This window comes from Eptatretus burgeri, chromosome 12, assembly GCF_056783735.1.
Source record: "Eptatretus burgeri isolate ZD-2024b chromosome 12, Ebu_testis_v1, whole genome shotgun sequence".
NCBI classification, from domain to species: domain Eukaryota; kingdom Metazoa; phylum Chordata; class Myxini; order Myxiniformes; family Myxinidae; genus Eptatretus; species Eptatretus burgeri.
In genome coordinates this window covers 13,097,384-13,112,540 of record NC_140972.1, presented here as the reverse complement: position 1 = coordinate 13,112,540, position 15,157 = coordinate 13,097,384, and the positions used below count along the sequence as shown (strand labels likewise).

At 41.1% G+C, this 15,157-nt stretch overlaps 1 protein-coding gene across 6 annotated transcripts in view; it reads right to left on the bottom strand.

Moving 5' to 3' along the window:
* LOC147015119 (uncharacterized) overlaps positions 1 to 15,157 on the bottom strand; it is an 81,566-nt gene that overhangs the window by 55,569 nt on the left and 10,840 nt on the right. For 5 of the 6 annotated variants that reach the window (XM_085849566.1, XM_085849569.1, XM_085849571.1 and 2 more), the window contains exons 4-7: positions 15,003 to 15,101; positions 12,919 to 13,023; positions 4,095 to 4,193; positions 1,045 to 1,173 (exon numbers count right to left, since the gene is read on the bottom strand). In XM_085849566.1, the coding sequence (XP_085705692.1) occupies positions 1,045 to 1,173; positions 4,095 to 4,193; positions 12,919 to 13,023; positions 15,003 to 15,101 (432 nt within the window). The remainder of the gene's footprint in view (positions 1 to 1,044; positions 1,174 to 4,094; positions 4,194 to 12,918; positions 13,024 to 15,002; positions 15,102 to 15,157) is intronic. The other variant, XM_085849568.1, reaches the window with a different exon arrangement.

The following is a 15,157-nucleotide window of genomic DNA, read 5'->3' as shown; positions in this document are numbered from 1 at the left end:
GCATCTAATCATGCTTCCTAATCGTGGTGATCGGGATCGATCTTGGACAAGACAAACACCACGCTCTGTGAGACCACGATTTCAATCGTGTCGCGCATCGTGATAGTGGGAACAGACTTTCAGAGAAATTCCATGATCAGCTACGAATGGCCAATCGTGGCGTTCATAACGGATCGCACGACAGTGGGAACCCAGCATTTCCGAAGAGAAGGTGGATACTTTGTATACTGGGAGGACTTTGTTCCATCTTCTAAAACCCCAAAATGGAGATAACAACCAATGACACACACACACACACACACACACACACACACACACACACACACACACACACACACACACACACACACACACACACACACACACACACACACACACACAATTGTGGTATTGTGGGTATTGCTGACAGAATGACAGCCACCAATGCATTTGGTGAGCAAAGTGTTGATGGGTATTAGGGTTACGTTTGTGTCCATGCATCTATTTGACACTCCACCATTTAATTATTTTATTGCTACAGTTCATTCACGGATGTGTGACGATACGAAATGATATGTTGTCCAACAAAAGGTTTTGTTTTATCAATTGCTTTTTTTGAATAATTTTCCACTGACAGACTAAAGTACTGTACTGCACTCTGTTATTTGAAAAATAAATGCAGTACTCTCTATTTGGCCTCTAAAACCTTCACAAATCAAAGAAGATGCTCTAACTGTGTGGCATGAACCGTTACAAAAATTCCTATGAAGTGATGAAATTATAATCAGATTTCTATCAAATCTCATTGGAGATTTTCATTAAGATGATCACTGAAAAATAAAGTCCAATGCATACTTTGTAGAATAGATAATGGGAATGGGGGGGGGGGGGGACAGGGAGAGAGATGCAAACCAGTGCATACATGGTGCAGTTGTGGGAAGATGGGAGAGAAAATTTCCACCATATTTGCCAACGTAATAAATAGATGGCGACTTAACATACAAAGATGATGCTTAATATGTATCATGATTCCATTGTAATGTGCACATTGTAAGCAAAACCAACCTCATTCTTGGTGTCTATCAATTTCTTTGTAATCCTTTGTTGTTCACTTTCTTCGTCTGGGAAAAACAATTCTTGCATGACATGAGAATAACCACCCTTAGCTGCCAGATGTAGAATGGTGTTTCCTGCCTGCAATACATGGATACACGTACAGCAGGAAACACATTGTAAGGTGGTACATTCTGCTTGCAAATGTAAACGTGAACAAACACAATGCAGTGATTCATTACTCCATGCACATGAAGCGAAAACAGGGGTTAAATATTATTGGTTCATGTCTGTCTGTCTGTCTGTCTGTCTGCCTACAAACGTCAGTTTATGATCGAGGAACAACTTACTTAAATGGAAAGTTATATTTTGAACGCAAATCGGAAAACGAACCTGCGTTTCGTTTTCTCTGAATTCGTCTCGCTCGCACATGCGCAGAGGAGTGAAGTCATTTTTTTTTAGCTCACCTGAACTTTAGTCAGATCGAGCAGTGTCCGCACGTGAGTCAGTGAGTGACCGAGTGAGTGAGCAAGTCACTTCAGTCATTATCGCTTTAACCAAACACACAATTTCAATGAAACTTGACCACAACCTTCATCACCCGGGATGTACCAAAGTATGTCGACGACATCAAAATCTGCGCTCATTAAAGGGGTCTACGGGTGGGGGTGGGTGGGGGGGGGTTAATCCCCGAAATAGGTATTTGCTCTCTTTTCCGAAACCACACACACGATTTCGATGAAACTTGACCACAACCTTCATCACCCATGATGTACCAATGTTTGTTCACGGCATAAAAAAAATAAAAATCAAGGTCTCAGAGGGTCTGCATTGGAGTTTTAGTGACTGTTGCTCCTGATCCAGGTGAGCTTCAATAACACGTGCTCATATTTTTTACCCTGTCTGGCTATCTGGCAGTCAACCAAAATTGAAAATCAATCCAAACAGGAAATATACTGTTTTTAAGGAAGTTATATAAAGGACACAAATAACAGCCACAAAGGACTAATGTAATGTGTTGGATAAGGTGGTGTGATTGACATTATGTAAAACAGGTCAGGTCAAGTAGGAAAGTATGACAGGAGGACAGTGCCCGATGTGGTCCTATCCTTGTTGAAACAGCAGCCTGTCTAACTCTTTATAAATGTACTGACAGACAGTGATTGAACAGCGTCTTCAATGATTCCGTTCTACACGTTAACCAGTCGATGAGTATAGAAGACTGCTCTCCTCTTTCAGTGGGCCGCAGGCTTGGTCAGTTTCCAGGAGCGACCACGAAGGCGGTCATCCCGACTGAGACAAGGTGGTTCTTCAAATGAAAGTTGGAGTTTTCCATGCAGGATCCGGTGGGTGATCTCTCTCTCTAAGTGATCTAAGAGTGATCAAATCTCTAATTTTTCTGTAATGTAGTGAGAAGAGGTGTAGGTTCGATAAGGTGTCTTCATATGAGAACTGTGCTTGACATCTTACCATCCTCCTAGCACTTCACTGAACCTGCCCGACTATCTTTCTATCCGCTGAAGAAACAGCTTCCATGCCGGTAGGCCCTATTCAAGGTGTGATGATGGTAAATTCCAGAATTAATTTCTTTATATGACTTTTACAATCTTTATTTTATTTAAGTTGAAGTATGCACTTAAACACTGCGTGGGGTATCGCATTCTATGAACCCTCTAGTTTATTATTTAATACATTCAAATGGAACCGAAGGGGGTGGGGGGGGGGGTTAAGTTTTATTAGAGTTGACAAGGAAATGTAATCTTTTTGTTTAAATTTAGTAATGAAAAGACGAATGATAACACACCTTTCAGAATGTCACAAGAAACGTTAAGAGACAACAGTTTTAAGTTTTGGTTTCATCTATTCCCGAATTTTATGTTCTCTTCTTGAACAATCGCACAATGCGGTTCATCATATTGTGTTGAGTTTATTGCTTGACGGATAAGCAATCATTGGTGTTCAATGTATTACAACCTCAATTAGTTCTCCAAACACGAGAAACCATTTACTGGAAAATTAGGATAATAATATTGGTCCATCAAGCCTACACAATGGTTACTAATCTATAGTCATTTGTCCTTGCTTTACCCTTTTTGTAGTGTTGAGCATCAAACAAGCATCAAGCCGAGATCAGGTTCGAGCCACTGACCTCTCAAACTCAGAGCGGACACCTAGTGCATGCCTCTGAGATTTATGTCCGATACATTTTACATTTTGCTTTTTTTTTTTGAAAAGTGTGTACCTCTTAGCTACCATGATTGTCCTTGTATAGATATTACCGTAAATGATTTTTTCAACTTTTGTTGTTTTAAGAAAAAAAAGAACATTTTACGTCTTAAAAAAAAAAAAAAGTTAAAAAAATTTTTTTTACAGTAATATCTATATAAGGACAGGCAGGGTAGCTAAGAGGTACACACACTCACCTCTAAGCTCATGTCTTGCCTGGCTTAGAATCTCGACCCAGTTATAAACTGTCATCCTGCTGTTTCACATGCAGGGCGAGGAGGCATTGATGTTCGTGCCATCCATCGGAATGGGATGTACGTTGAACCGGACGTCCCATCTGCTGGCATTAGTTGGTGGACATTAAAGGTCCCGTGGTGTCTGAAAAAGTAGGCGAGCGATCACCAGCTCAGTGAACAATTTCCAAAGTCCTGCCACCTTCGGTCGAGTATCCTGTGGTTTAGTGCATTTCTTGACTTGGCAATCTGATAAGGATCCGTTCAAGCCTTAAAACGTTTCTTGATTAGTGAACACCCCCGACGCTCTGTCAAGATCTCTCACATGATGGGCCTCCATTTTTATTAATATCCATAATATCATGAACGTAAACCAATATAGTCATTGCTCTCTCTCAAAATGAAGTTATCTCAAAATATCCCCTTCTCAAATAAGTGCTCAACCAAACCAAAAAAATGAGGTGAATTTAAATTGCCCTAACGTTTATATTGACATCACATTCATCCTATTGTTGTACATCATGAATCCATTCTTTCATGAGTTAAAAAGCATTAATACCAAGAAACAGCATAGCAGCAACAACATGAAAGGTTGAAGAGTACCGTGTCGACGTCACTCAGCTTTAACCCGTGGTTCATTAGGAATGACAACACGTCTGCATGTCCATACTCAGCAGCCAACAGGAAAGATGTCTTACCATCCTGAAACACAAAGTTGCCTTTTGAGCTCAGGGTGCACTCTAGCATAGTTCCTTGAGGCTGGGTAAGCAAAGATGCCCAAAATAGAACTCACGCAACATGTAATTATAATATTCTGTACAACTTTGCCATCATTATAAAGCTTTTTTTCAGTTGGATCGCAAAAATAAAACGAAAAAAACTAGAAAATAGATTTGATGTGAACACGTCTGGATATGCCTCCACCCGTGTTAAGCCGCTGTCACACCTTGACGATTTAGCCAGCGTATGCCGATGTATAAAAAATTTGTCTAAAATGCTGGCACACGTCGAATACATTATGGGTAAGTTTTGTATACGTTAAGAGCACGCTGAAGCACACTGAAGCACTCTGGCATACATCGCAGTATGCCGAGCTCGTCGACAAATTTTAACATGCTCAAAATTTTTCGACATATGCCAGCGTATGACTCACACGTTCCGCATACGCTGGCCATAAGTTGTAGGCACGTTACGCGATCATTGACACACGTCGACACACGTTACTTGTAAGTTACTCATAAGTCGAAACACGTCGAGGTAATGTTCAGCATACCCGAAACTTATTTATAACCTATGAGTAACGTGTTGTAGACACGTTACTCGATCGTTGACACACGTCGACACATGTTACTTGTAAGTTACTCATAAGTCGAAACACGTCGAGGTAATGTTTAGCGTCAGTGTTCCAGACTCCATGGTTTTTTTTGGTTTTTTTTTCTTCGGTATGACGGTGATGTTGACACTTCAATTTCTAGTGCGAATGTAATATAATATAATTAATAGGCTACCGCTCAACGATTTAAATCATAACCGCACTAGAAATCGAAGTGTCAACATCACCGTCATGTCGAAGAAGAAGAAGAAAAAAACCATGGAGTCTGGAACACTGACGGGTTCCTCCTGTGTGAACCCCATTTTTATATACCAATTCCCCTAAACGCTGCCAATACGCCATTATACGGTAGCTGTAAGTTAGTAACACGTTCAGTAAGTTCTGTGGTCTTCCAGAAGATGTCAAATACATCAACATACGTCAATATGCATTGGAGATACGTTACTCAAAGGTTCAAAGCACGTTACTCCTATGTTAGAAATAAGTTTCGGATACGCTGAACATTACCTCGACGTGTTTCGACTTATGAGTAACTTACAAGTAACGTGCGGCGACGTGTGTCAACGATCGCATAACGTGCCTACAACTTATGGCCAGCGTATGTGGAACGTGTGCGTCATACGCTGGCATACGTCGAAAAATTTTCAGCATACTTAAAATTTGTCGACGTACTCGGCGTACTATGACGTATGCCAGCGTGCTTCAGCGTGCTTCAGCGTGCTCTTAACATATACAAAACGTACCCATAACGTATTCGATGTGTGCCAGCATATTCGGCAATTTTTTCATACGTCTGCATACGCTGGCTAAAACGTCAAAGTGTGACAGCAGCTTGACACTTCGATGTCGATTGCGGTTATGATTTGAATCGCCGAGCGGCAGCCTTTTAATAGGCTATGCCACATGATCGTCGGCGATACGCTGCCGCGCTATGCATACGCTAGACGATCGTTGGGCATAGGTTGTGAACGCCAACAACATTCTAAGCATTCGTTGCTATAAGCTATCTATATGCTATCGAAACGTTCTGTGTACGTTACTAATACGTTATGCATACGTCCAACTCGTTATGAATACGCCCAAAACTGGAAAAAAAAACCATCAATCGTTCAGCGTACGCCAGCGTTTTCACAAGTATATTCAAAGTATAAAACATTTCGCAAGGCAAGTTTAAACAAAGAAAAATTATTGAGGCACCATTTGCCTGAGGTTCATAAAAGCATCAATACATGAGAATCAAGTGCCATTTCTTCAGTACAGTTTCTCAAGCTGGGTCAGATAAACAATGAAAGTTCAAAGATCAATAATATTGTTCCAACTTCACAAAGAAATGTGAATTTCCTTCTCAATACATTTACAAAAACTAGAGGGAGAGCACTCGGTAGAGTGCAAAACCTCCGCCGCCAATACTGCTGGGTCACTTAAGTGAACCTGATATCCTATTCATTGTAGGTCAAAACGGATCAGACTCTACTGAACCACGATTGAATAAACTAAACTAGATCGATGCGCATGTAGAAATGCCAAAAAAAAAAAAAAATCGAAATTTTTTTGAAAAAAAGTTGCAAAATTTCTGGGGTTTTTTTCTCTAAGAATTTTTTTTTTGGTTGGAAATCACTTGTAGAAATGCAAAAACAAAATTTTAAATATTTTTTTCAAAATTGCTGCCATAGCGGCCATATTGGACTTTGGACCAAATCCAAAATCTAATGGCATGATCCTTGGACCATACCTAATCCCCCCACCAAGTTTCGTCGAAATCCATCCAGGAGTTTTTCCGTAATACTGTTCACAAACAAACAAACAAACAAAGACAGGGGTGAAAACAGTAACCTCCGTCCATCTTCGATGGCGGAGGTTAAAAAAACAACATTACATTACACCATGTCTTCAAACCCAGGAAGACTACCCATGCTTAGATGATATGCATGTTCTAGTTTTATACGAGCAGACACCATGCTTTTGAAACAAAAAAGTGCATTTTCATTTTTTCTTATTCACCAATCTGGCTTTTCTGATCTTATAAATAGCAAGCTTACCAATTCCAATTAAAAAATTCAAAAGTAAAAACACAGATTTGTTTCCAGTGTTCAGAGCAAGCCCATAAATAAAGATTGGAAAGGAAAAAACAATTTTAAATTTACAAAAAATGCGACTCAGGTGCAGAAACAGAGATGACAACCTCTTGCATTCAATAAATGCACGATTCAGATTTTCGATACTCTTACAAAAGGGGCATGAGTTAGACACAGAGGAGTTAAACTTCTGTAGTAAAACCTGTGGGGCCAGGGCTTGATGGACCAGTCTCCAATTTAAGTCTCCTGTGCGACCAACGGTCGGAGATCGATACATCACCTTCCAATTGGGAGTAAGGAAAGCTCCTGCATGTAAAGTCTTTCCATTGGTTTCTTAACGGTGCCGTACAGCCTTGTAAACACACTTCTCGACAAATTCCATATATTGTTTTTTTCTCCATGACATGGAACACACCAGACTCGTCACTGTTTGAAGAGAACACGTCATGGTGTTTTTGGGCAGTGATTGAAAGTTCAGGAAAGTTTAGGTGAAAATCCAGTTTTTCACTTACACCATTCCACCCAATATTTAAATGTAAAAAAGTCTGGGTTACTATCCTCATGACCTCACCCACTACTCTCATTGAATGCAATCCAATTTTTTTAGAAACTGAGCCAGCAGACAACCATCGTTTCAAGGAAGACTCCATAAGATCTCACACTCTATTTATTCCACTATTTGTAAAATACTTTATGAAAGACCGGCTGGTAGATATTCCAGTGAATAATAAGTTTTGGTATAGTGGCTCATGCACAAATTTCCTGGCATCATCGGAGATCTCAAGCCGCTGCACTTCAAGAGCTTGCCAAGCATTCAGAAGAGATTGATGAAATGCAGGGAGCCGAGCTCTCTCAACCTGCTTCGATCCATGAGGAAGAGTTCCCGGTCATAGTCCAATCCACCTGTTTGCCGAAGCAAGGTATTAGTGAGAGGATGCCAGGACACTACTTCACCATATAGTATACGTTTTATTGCCATGAGTCGAAAAGCCATTATTCAACGAGGGATGTGCACCAAGTTTTGGCTACCAGACATTCGTGGCCTGCACAATACATCTGGCTTGAGCCAGTGGTGGCCTCCCCAGAAAAAAATCAAACAGACCCTTCTGAATGCTTGTAATCATCGCTTGAGGGTGCTGGAGTGCGATGACCTTGTGCCATACGGTTGGAAGCATCAGGTTATTTATGATTGTTACCCATGCCTTAAGTGACAAGAACTGGAGCATTCCTTTCCACCTTGATAGTTTCTGCTTAATGTTATCTATGAACTCATCCCAATTCCTTTGCATGCAGCACATAGTTCCAAAATGGATTCCTAAGTATTTAACCCCATCCGTTTTCCATAACATTCCTCCTGGAAGAGTTGGGAGAAGTGCACATGAGGAGTGTGATGAGGGGAGTGTATTTGGGTGTATCCAAAGAGCTACACTCTTGTTCCAATTTACTCTAGCTGATGAGGAAAGTTCAAATTTGGCAAGACAATGGGATAGCTCACTGACATCTTTTGGGTTTTTGACCACAACACACAGGTTATCTGCATAAGCTGAAGTAACAATGTTCGGACTGTTTGACAAGGATAACCCAGACAATGAGGTGTGAAGGAGAGCCAGTTGGGGTTCAACGGATAGTGTGTACAACATGCCTGACAGTGGACAACCCTGATGGATACCACGCTGAAAAGGAAAGAGATGACACAAACTATTATTTACTTTCAGCAGGCATGATGCATTTCTGTACAAATGTTTTATGCAAGATATGAATTTTTTCCCCAAAACCTGCTCTAGTCAGAACTGCAAATAAGAAAGAATGATCCACACTGTCAAAAGCTTTTTCCTGATCCAGGAGTAACAACCTAAAACCATGAAGCATGGTTTGACCGATGGCAATTAAATCTATGACCAAAAAAATACTGTCATAGATGGATCGTTCAAGTATGCAATACGTTTGGTCATTTCCAATCAAGAGAGAGATGACATTTTTTTAGACGCATTGCAAGCACTTTTGACACAATCTTATAATCAGTGTTTAACAATGGCATAGGCCACCAGTTTGTAATCTGCTGCAAATCCCCTTTCTTTGGGAAGAGACACAAAACTGCTCTCCTGCAGCTCAGAGGCAATTCACCCTGATCTGGGCTTTCAAGCAGGGTCTCCATTAGAGCAGGACCCAGAATATCCCAAAAAGCTTTGTAGAATTCAGCAGGAATTCCATCAAGTCCGGGGGCTTTGCCGTCCTCACGCAGTTTTGATGCCGCAGTGAGCTCCTCAAACGAAATGTCACATTCGAGTTGCTGTTGCTGTTCTTAAGAAAGGGATGGGAGAAGTTCAATCACCTCATTTATTATCATTTTGTCCACAGTTCTTGGTGTAAATAGATTTCAGTAGAAATCCTGCATTGAGTGTTTAATGTCACTCTGGAAAGTCAGAACACCGTAAGAAGAGTGTAAACTGTGAATCTGCCGAGAGGTCTTGATGGCCTTCTCAAGGTTGAAGAATTCCTTATTTGGAGTCTCCAGTTGAATTCTGCTCATCCGAAGATGAACCATTGCTCCAGCCACACGCTCATTGACTAGTTCAGCCAGTAGAGTCTTTTTTCCACCAACTGCTGATAGTGATCACTTCTACTGGATGTTCCAGCTACTTGTTCACATTTCAGTACATCTGCTTTGAGAGCACTTATCAACCCAGATACATTAATACTGGTGGCATGTGAGTAATATTGTTGACAGAAAATCCGAATTTGGGATTTTGTACAATCCCACCACTGTCGAGTATTGGGTGCAATTCAGTGAGAGGTGCAAATGAATTAGTCAGAGTTATAATCGGTTCTGGTTCAATTCCCAGTCCCGCAGAGGGATTCTCTATGTGAGATGCATCTTGCAAGCTCAGCACATCTGACACAACGAGTATCTTACTTTGTGTTGTCGTTGTCTCATTGACGACAGCACAAGAACGTTTTTGCCCTCTTTTAGCTCGCCTGTTCGAAGAACAGAGAGCTATAGCGATACCCCCGGCGTGAGCATGAGCGTGAAAATGTTAAAGTTTTTGGTGCAAGTTATTTTTCCTTTCTAATGTTTTTATCTATCACACTATCTTTTATACACCCGATATATATATATATATATATATATATATATATATATATATATATATATATATATATATATATATATATATATATATATATATATATATATCGGGGCGTATTATGTGATACCAGTCGTCCGTCCGTCCGTTCCTGTCCGCACTCTAACTCCCAAAGTTTTCAACTTTCACGTTTCATATTTGGTACATAGGTACAGACTGTGGAGACAGTGTGTCGTGACATACGCTCGTCATCTAAAGTGGTTGCCATGGCAACCAGGATGCTGTTTTCCATGTCGTAGCACAATTCTGTATATACCTACTTGTTTGGGCGTATATTGTGCTCACTTGTGCTCTTGTTGCTGATTACAATATACAAATACATTTATTGCTTTAAAATTATTTGGATCAGACTTCACTGCAATGCGTTATAAAAAATATTAATTATTAGACTAGTCTTTTAAAAACGATAAATGTATAAACAGGCGAGCATTGGGTGTCTTTGACACCAACTCTGGTTATGAGATACTGTCACAAACCCTTCCATGTCGTCATCAGTACAGTCCTGTGCAGTGTAGGTCGACGGACCAACCACTTCTGGTACATTAGAAGGTAGAGAGGAGGGTCCTACTGTTTGCCGCTCACCAATATGTGGTGGGGTGGGTTCTACCATTTCACCGCCCCCCCCCCAGTAAGTGTGGGGGGGGGGAGAGCAGGGTCTGTTGCTTCCCGCCCCCGAACAGGTGGTGAAGAGAATTCTCCACTTTCACCCACCCCATGATGTGGGGAGGGGGGATCTACAATCTCCTGTCCTTGATTTTCTGATGATCTCATCAAACCGGGACAGGAGTTCTTCACATGACCGTACTCTCCACAATGATGACATGCCATGACATCTGTGGAGGCATACATTCTATATACATGACCATTAATTCTTGCATGTAAAACGACGTTTAACTTTTGCTCATTTTCAGGCAATATCATGTACAGTAAGTGTTTTTTTTTATCATCACGTGTGTTTTAAAAGTCATCACGTGTTTAAATTCTCCACTTCCTGAGTGTATCGGCACCATCATGATTTTTGATACGATCGTACTGAACTTGAGCACACAAGTCATCATTCCGAATGAGAAGTGGAGCATTAGACACGTTCACCTTAACCACAGGTGTATCTAATGGGGAAACAAGGAGAAACAGGTTGGGGTGTACGGCAAGGCATTGCTCCACAATGGAGGTTACCATGTGCACCTCAGAGACGAACACAACGACCTTCTTGTTCTTCGAGAGGCTGCATGGATGTTATGTAAACCAACGATCTTTCCGATTGCCAGTAGTGCATCCTCAATCTTTACCTCCCTCGGGGGATCGCACACAAGGCCATGCTTATGAGTAAGTGACTCGTACATGCTATGATTCAAATGAATGTTTGCCATCGCTAAAAGTAATTTTAACAGAAGAAAAGAGTTTAAATCAACAAAAGAAACCTCCCACAAGTGGCGCTAGCAGGTGGAGGAAAAATAAAAATAATAATAATATGGACGAGGTCCAAGAATCATTTAAGGCAGCCAAAAAGCGTTGGCTAAAACTAGCAAACACGTCAGATGGAACACAGGCCTCAAAACCGGGAGGTTCTGAAAAACACCTGAACACCACCCACCGTGTGCGCTGTCTTTCTCTCTCGCTCGATAGATAACACAAACCAAGGAGAAAGGGGGGTAAATAGAAACGAAAACCAAAACATTTAGACAATAAGAAGAGAGAAAGGACAAGCAACATAAGCTCCACACGTACCACCAGAGACTGAACAACAGCTGTGGAGAGAGAGAGAGAGCGAGAGAGAAGAGAAGAGAAGAGAGGAGAGGAGAGGAGAGACAGAATGTCACATGCTTCTAACTCAAATTATGATCTGCAAATTGATTTTCAAAGGACACATGATCTTTAACCTGTTGAACCCAAAATTGAATCAGTTCATCTTTGTATCGCGGTGCATACTTGTGCCAAGTTTGGTTGAAATCCCTTCTGTGGTTCACAAGTTATTATGGTAACAAAGATTTTCCATTGAAGGTCACATGACCATAGACCTTTAACCTGTTGAACCCAAAATCTAACCAGTTCATATTTGCATCATAGTACATACTTTTACCTGGTTTGGTCAAAATCTCTTCAGCAGTTAACAAGTTATTGCGGTAATGAAAATCTGCTACGCATGCAGGCCTGGCCGGACGGATGGACAACCCAAAGTCATAATGCTTCTGGCGCCTTCAGCTGCTGAGTAATAAAAATCATGGAAATTGTAAAATGTCATGCCAACAACTCCGTTAAAATTTAGGGCTCCCTATCATGAGACAGGAGCTTCATTTGTTGAGCTTTCTTTCAATTATACTCCCTCAATATGAAATCTGCTAAATGCTCCAAATTAAGATCCTCAGAAAGTTTTCTGGATTGGTAGTTTAGGGTTCCAGCAGTTAGGAAGCCAAATTTGATTGGGTATCCTGTAGATTCAATATTAAGATTCAAGTTACCGCAAACTAAAAAATAGAATGCATCATCTGATCACTAAGCCTGGTGTTGGCTTAGTGGTTAGGGTGGTGGCTTGGGATCCCAGGGTCCTGAGTTCAAGCCCCGTTGGCTGCTGAATTAACACCAGGGGGTTGACTCAGCCTGTCATCCTTCCGAGGTTGGTGAAATGAGTACCAGTGTACTGGTCCCGGTGTATGCCCTGGTTTAGAATAGGTGTACCATATCCCTGTGTGTCGTAAGAGGCGACCAGGGTTGGCGTCAGGAAGGGCATCCGGCCATAAAACATTGCCTCAAGAAAAAGCCCAACCCCTGCACAGCAGGGAAAAATGGCTGTAAAAACGGTCATTTTATATATTTATCATCATCTGATCACGAACAGTTTATTGACACAGCCAGACAGAACATACATGGCATACCTTTGTGACATCTTTTGGCTTCAAAGAGAAAAGGTCGTCAACGATGTACTGAATGATTTTTAGATGCCCTTGCCGCACAGCACAGTGCAGAAGGCTGTATCCGTTCTGGACAGCACAGAAGGCATGACCTGTTAGACCCGCAACAAATGTAATCATTTTGAGTACGATCATTCAATTATTTATTTTTTTAAAGTCCACAAACGAGGGGAAAGCGTTTGCAAATTGATGTAAAAAGGAACTTCCACTTGAAATTCTCAACTTGTCTTAAGGATATGAAATCATAAAGAAAAATTGTGTGGAAAGTGATTCGGGGAGGCAGGGAAGGGTATACCCAATGCTGTCTGGCTGGGTGAGCTTTTCCCGGTGGTGGTTTTGGGACGTTTTGGACATTCAAAAGCTATGGAGTTATTAGCATGGTGGTGGTTACCTGTTGCTTGGGGGCGACGGTTGCAGTGCCTGACCCCGACGTCCCATTATACACTTTATAGCGGCCTTTGGTGGCCTCAAAATGGATGTCAAGGACAACGTTTGGTAGCTTAAAACCTTGCCCAGATTCCGTACTACCCACACCCAACATTTCAGGCCACTAGGTGCTACGGTTCAGCCGTGAAAGAATAACGTACAAACGCACAAACAAACACACAAACACTTAAAAATATTTATATAGATTCACCCACTCCACTCAGAGACCTCTCCCTCCCCCAATCTCTGCCACTGGATTGGTTTGCATCATTCTTGAAACACACTCTTTGTCTTGATGATTGATTAATAAAGTGAAATATTCCATCAAATCAATGCCATTGGAAACCTTCGCAAACCCACGTGGTGGATTGTTTGCTCACTCCGGTCATTAATTTTTTTGGATCCTCGTGGAGGATCTCTAAGTCTTACTCACGTTGTTGTTCTTCATCTTCTTGTTGTGGACTTTTTTGTTTCACAGCCTACAGTTTTCATCGAAACTTCCTGAAACTTGGCATATATATGTAAAAAATTCCCTGCGCAGACAGTAACCATCTCCGATTTTGAAAATTCATCCGAGAAAAAAAGTTATGACGTCAAAATATCTCCGCTAATGGAAATCGCCTAAACAATTATCTCCAAAACTAGGCAAGCTTTTTGAATTACGTTTGCGCGAATCGAACAGGGCATTAGCAGAGATGAATTACCGCACATATGATACATCACTATGACATCATATCAATTTTTATGACGTCATTCCTATTTTTTGACATTTTTTGTTTCACAACCCAGAGTTTTCATCGGATCTTCGTGAAACTTGCCATGTATATGCAGAAAGCCCACGCGCTGGCAGTAACCATCTCCGATTTTGGAAATTCTTCCTCGAAAAAAAAGTTGACGTCATAATATCGCCGCTAACGGAAATCGCCTATACCATTATCTCCGAAACTAGGCAAGCTGTTTGAATTTTGTTTGCTGGAATTAAGCCGGCTAATTAGCACAGATAATTTATGGCAAACCTGATACATCACAATGACGTCATATTCGTTTTTATGACGTCATCATTAAGAGGACGAGGATCTTAGCTCATTTGAGATTGTTATTGTGGTGGATCATATCGTGCTGGCATGTGGATATCTCTAATGAAAAAGACATTCAAACATCACGCAAATGAAGAATCGACCAGTTTAATTGGCATGTCATCTCAAGCAAACTATAACAGCCGATGAAAGCGAGGATGTGTAAATAATCGCTAATTTCAGCACACAAAGAGCGATCTGCGTGGGTGGCAAGGGAAGGAAGAATCGATGAAAAAAAATTTTTTTTCCTTAAATGGTGGTTGATCCACTTTGAATAAAAGGAAGAACTGACATTTTGGGCCTTACCCTTCATCGGAGCAAATGAGAGAACAATTGGGGCAGAGTTTGAACGTCTGCCGCTCTTGTTCTTTCTTTTGCTCCGATATGCGGATCAACTACCATTTAAGGGAATTTATCTATTCTCATAAAAGTCGATTACTTACACCCTGAAGAAAAACGCTTGAATTTCAAACTTTTACCTTTAGCTTTCATTTAAGTTTAAGAAAGTAAGTGTTATTTACAGCAAAGTATCAATTGATGCCTTACCACGTTCCTGCGACTGATGTCTCCACCGGATATCACCAGATGCTTTAAAATTTCCAGATGACCAAACCAGGCTGCCAGATGCAAGGAATTCATGCCGTACTGCGTGAAAACAAGGAATGGCATCATGATCTGTAACGACCACACAGGCGGTCTGC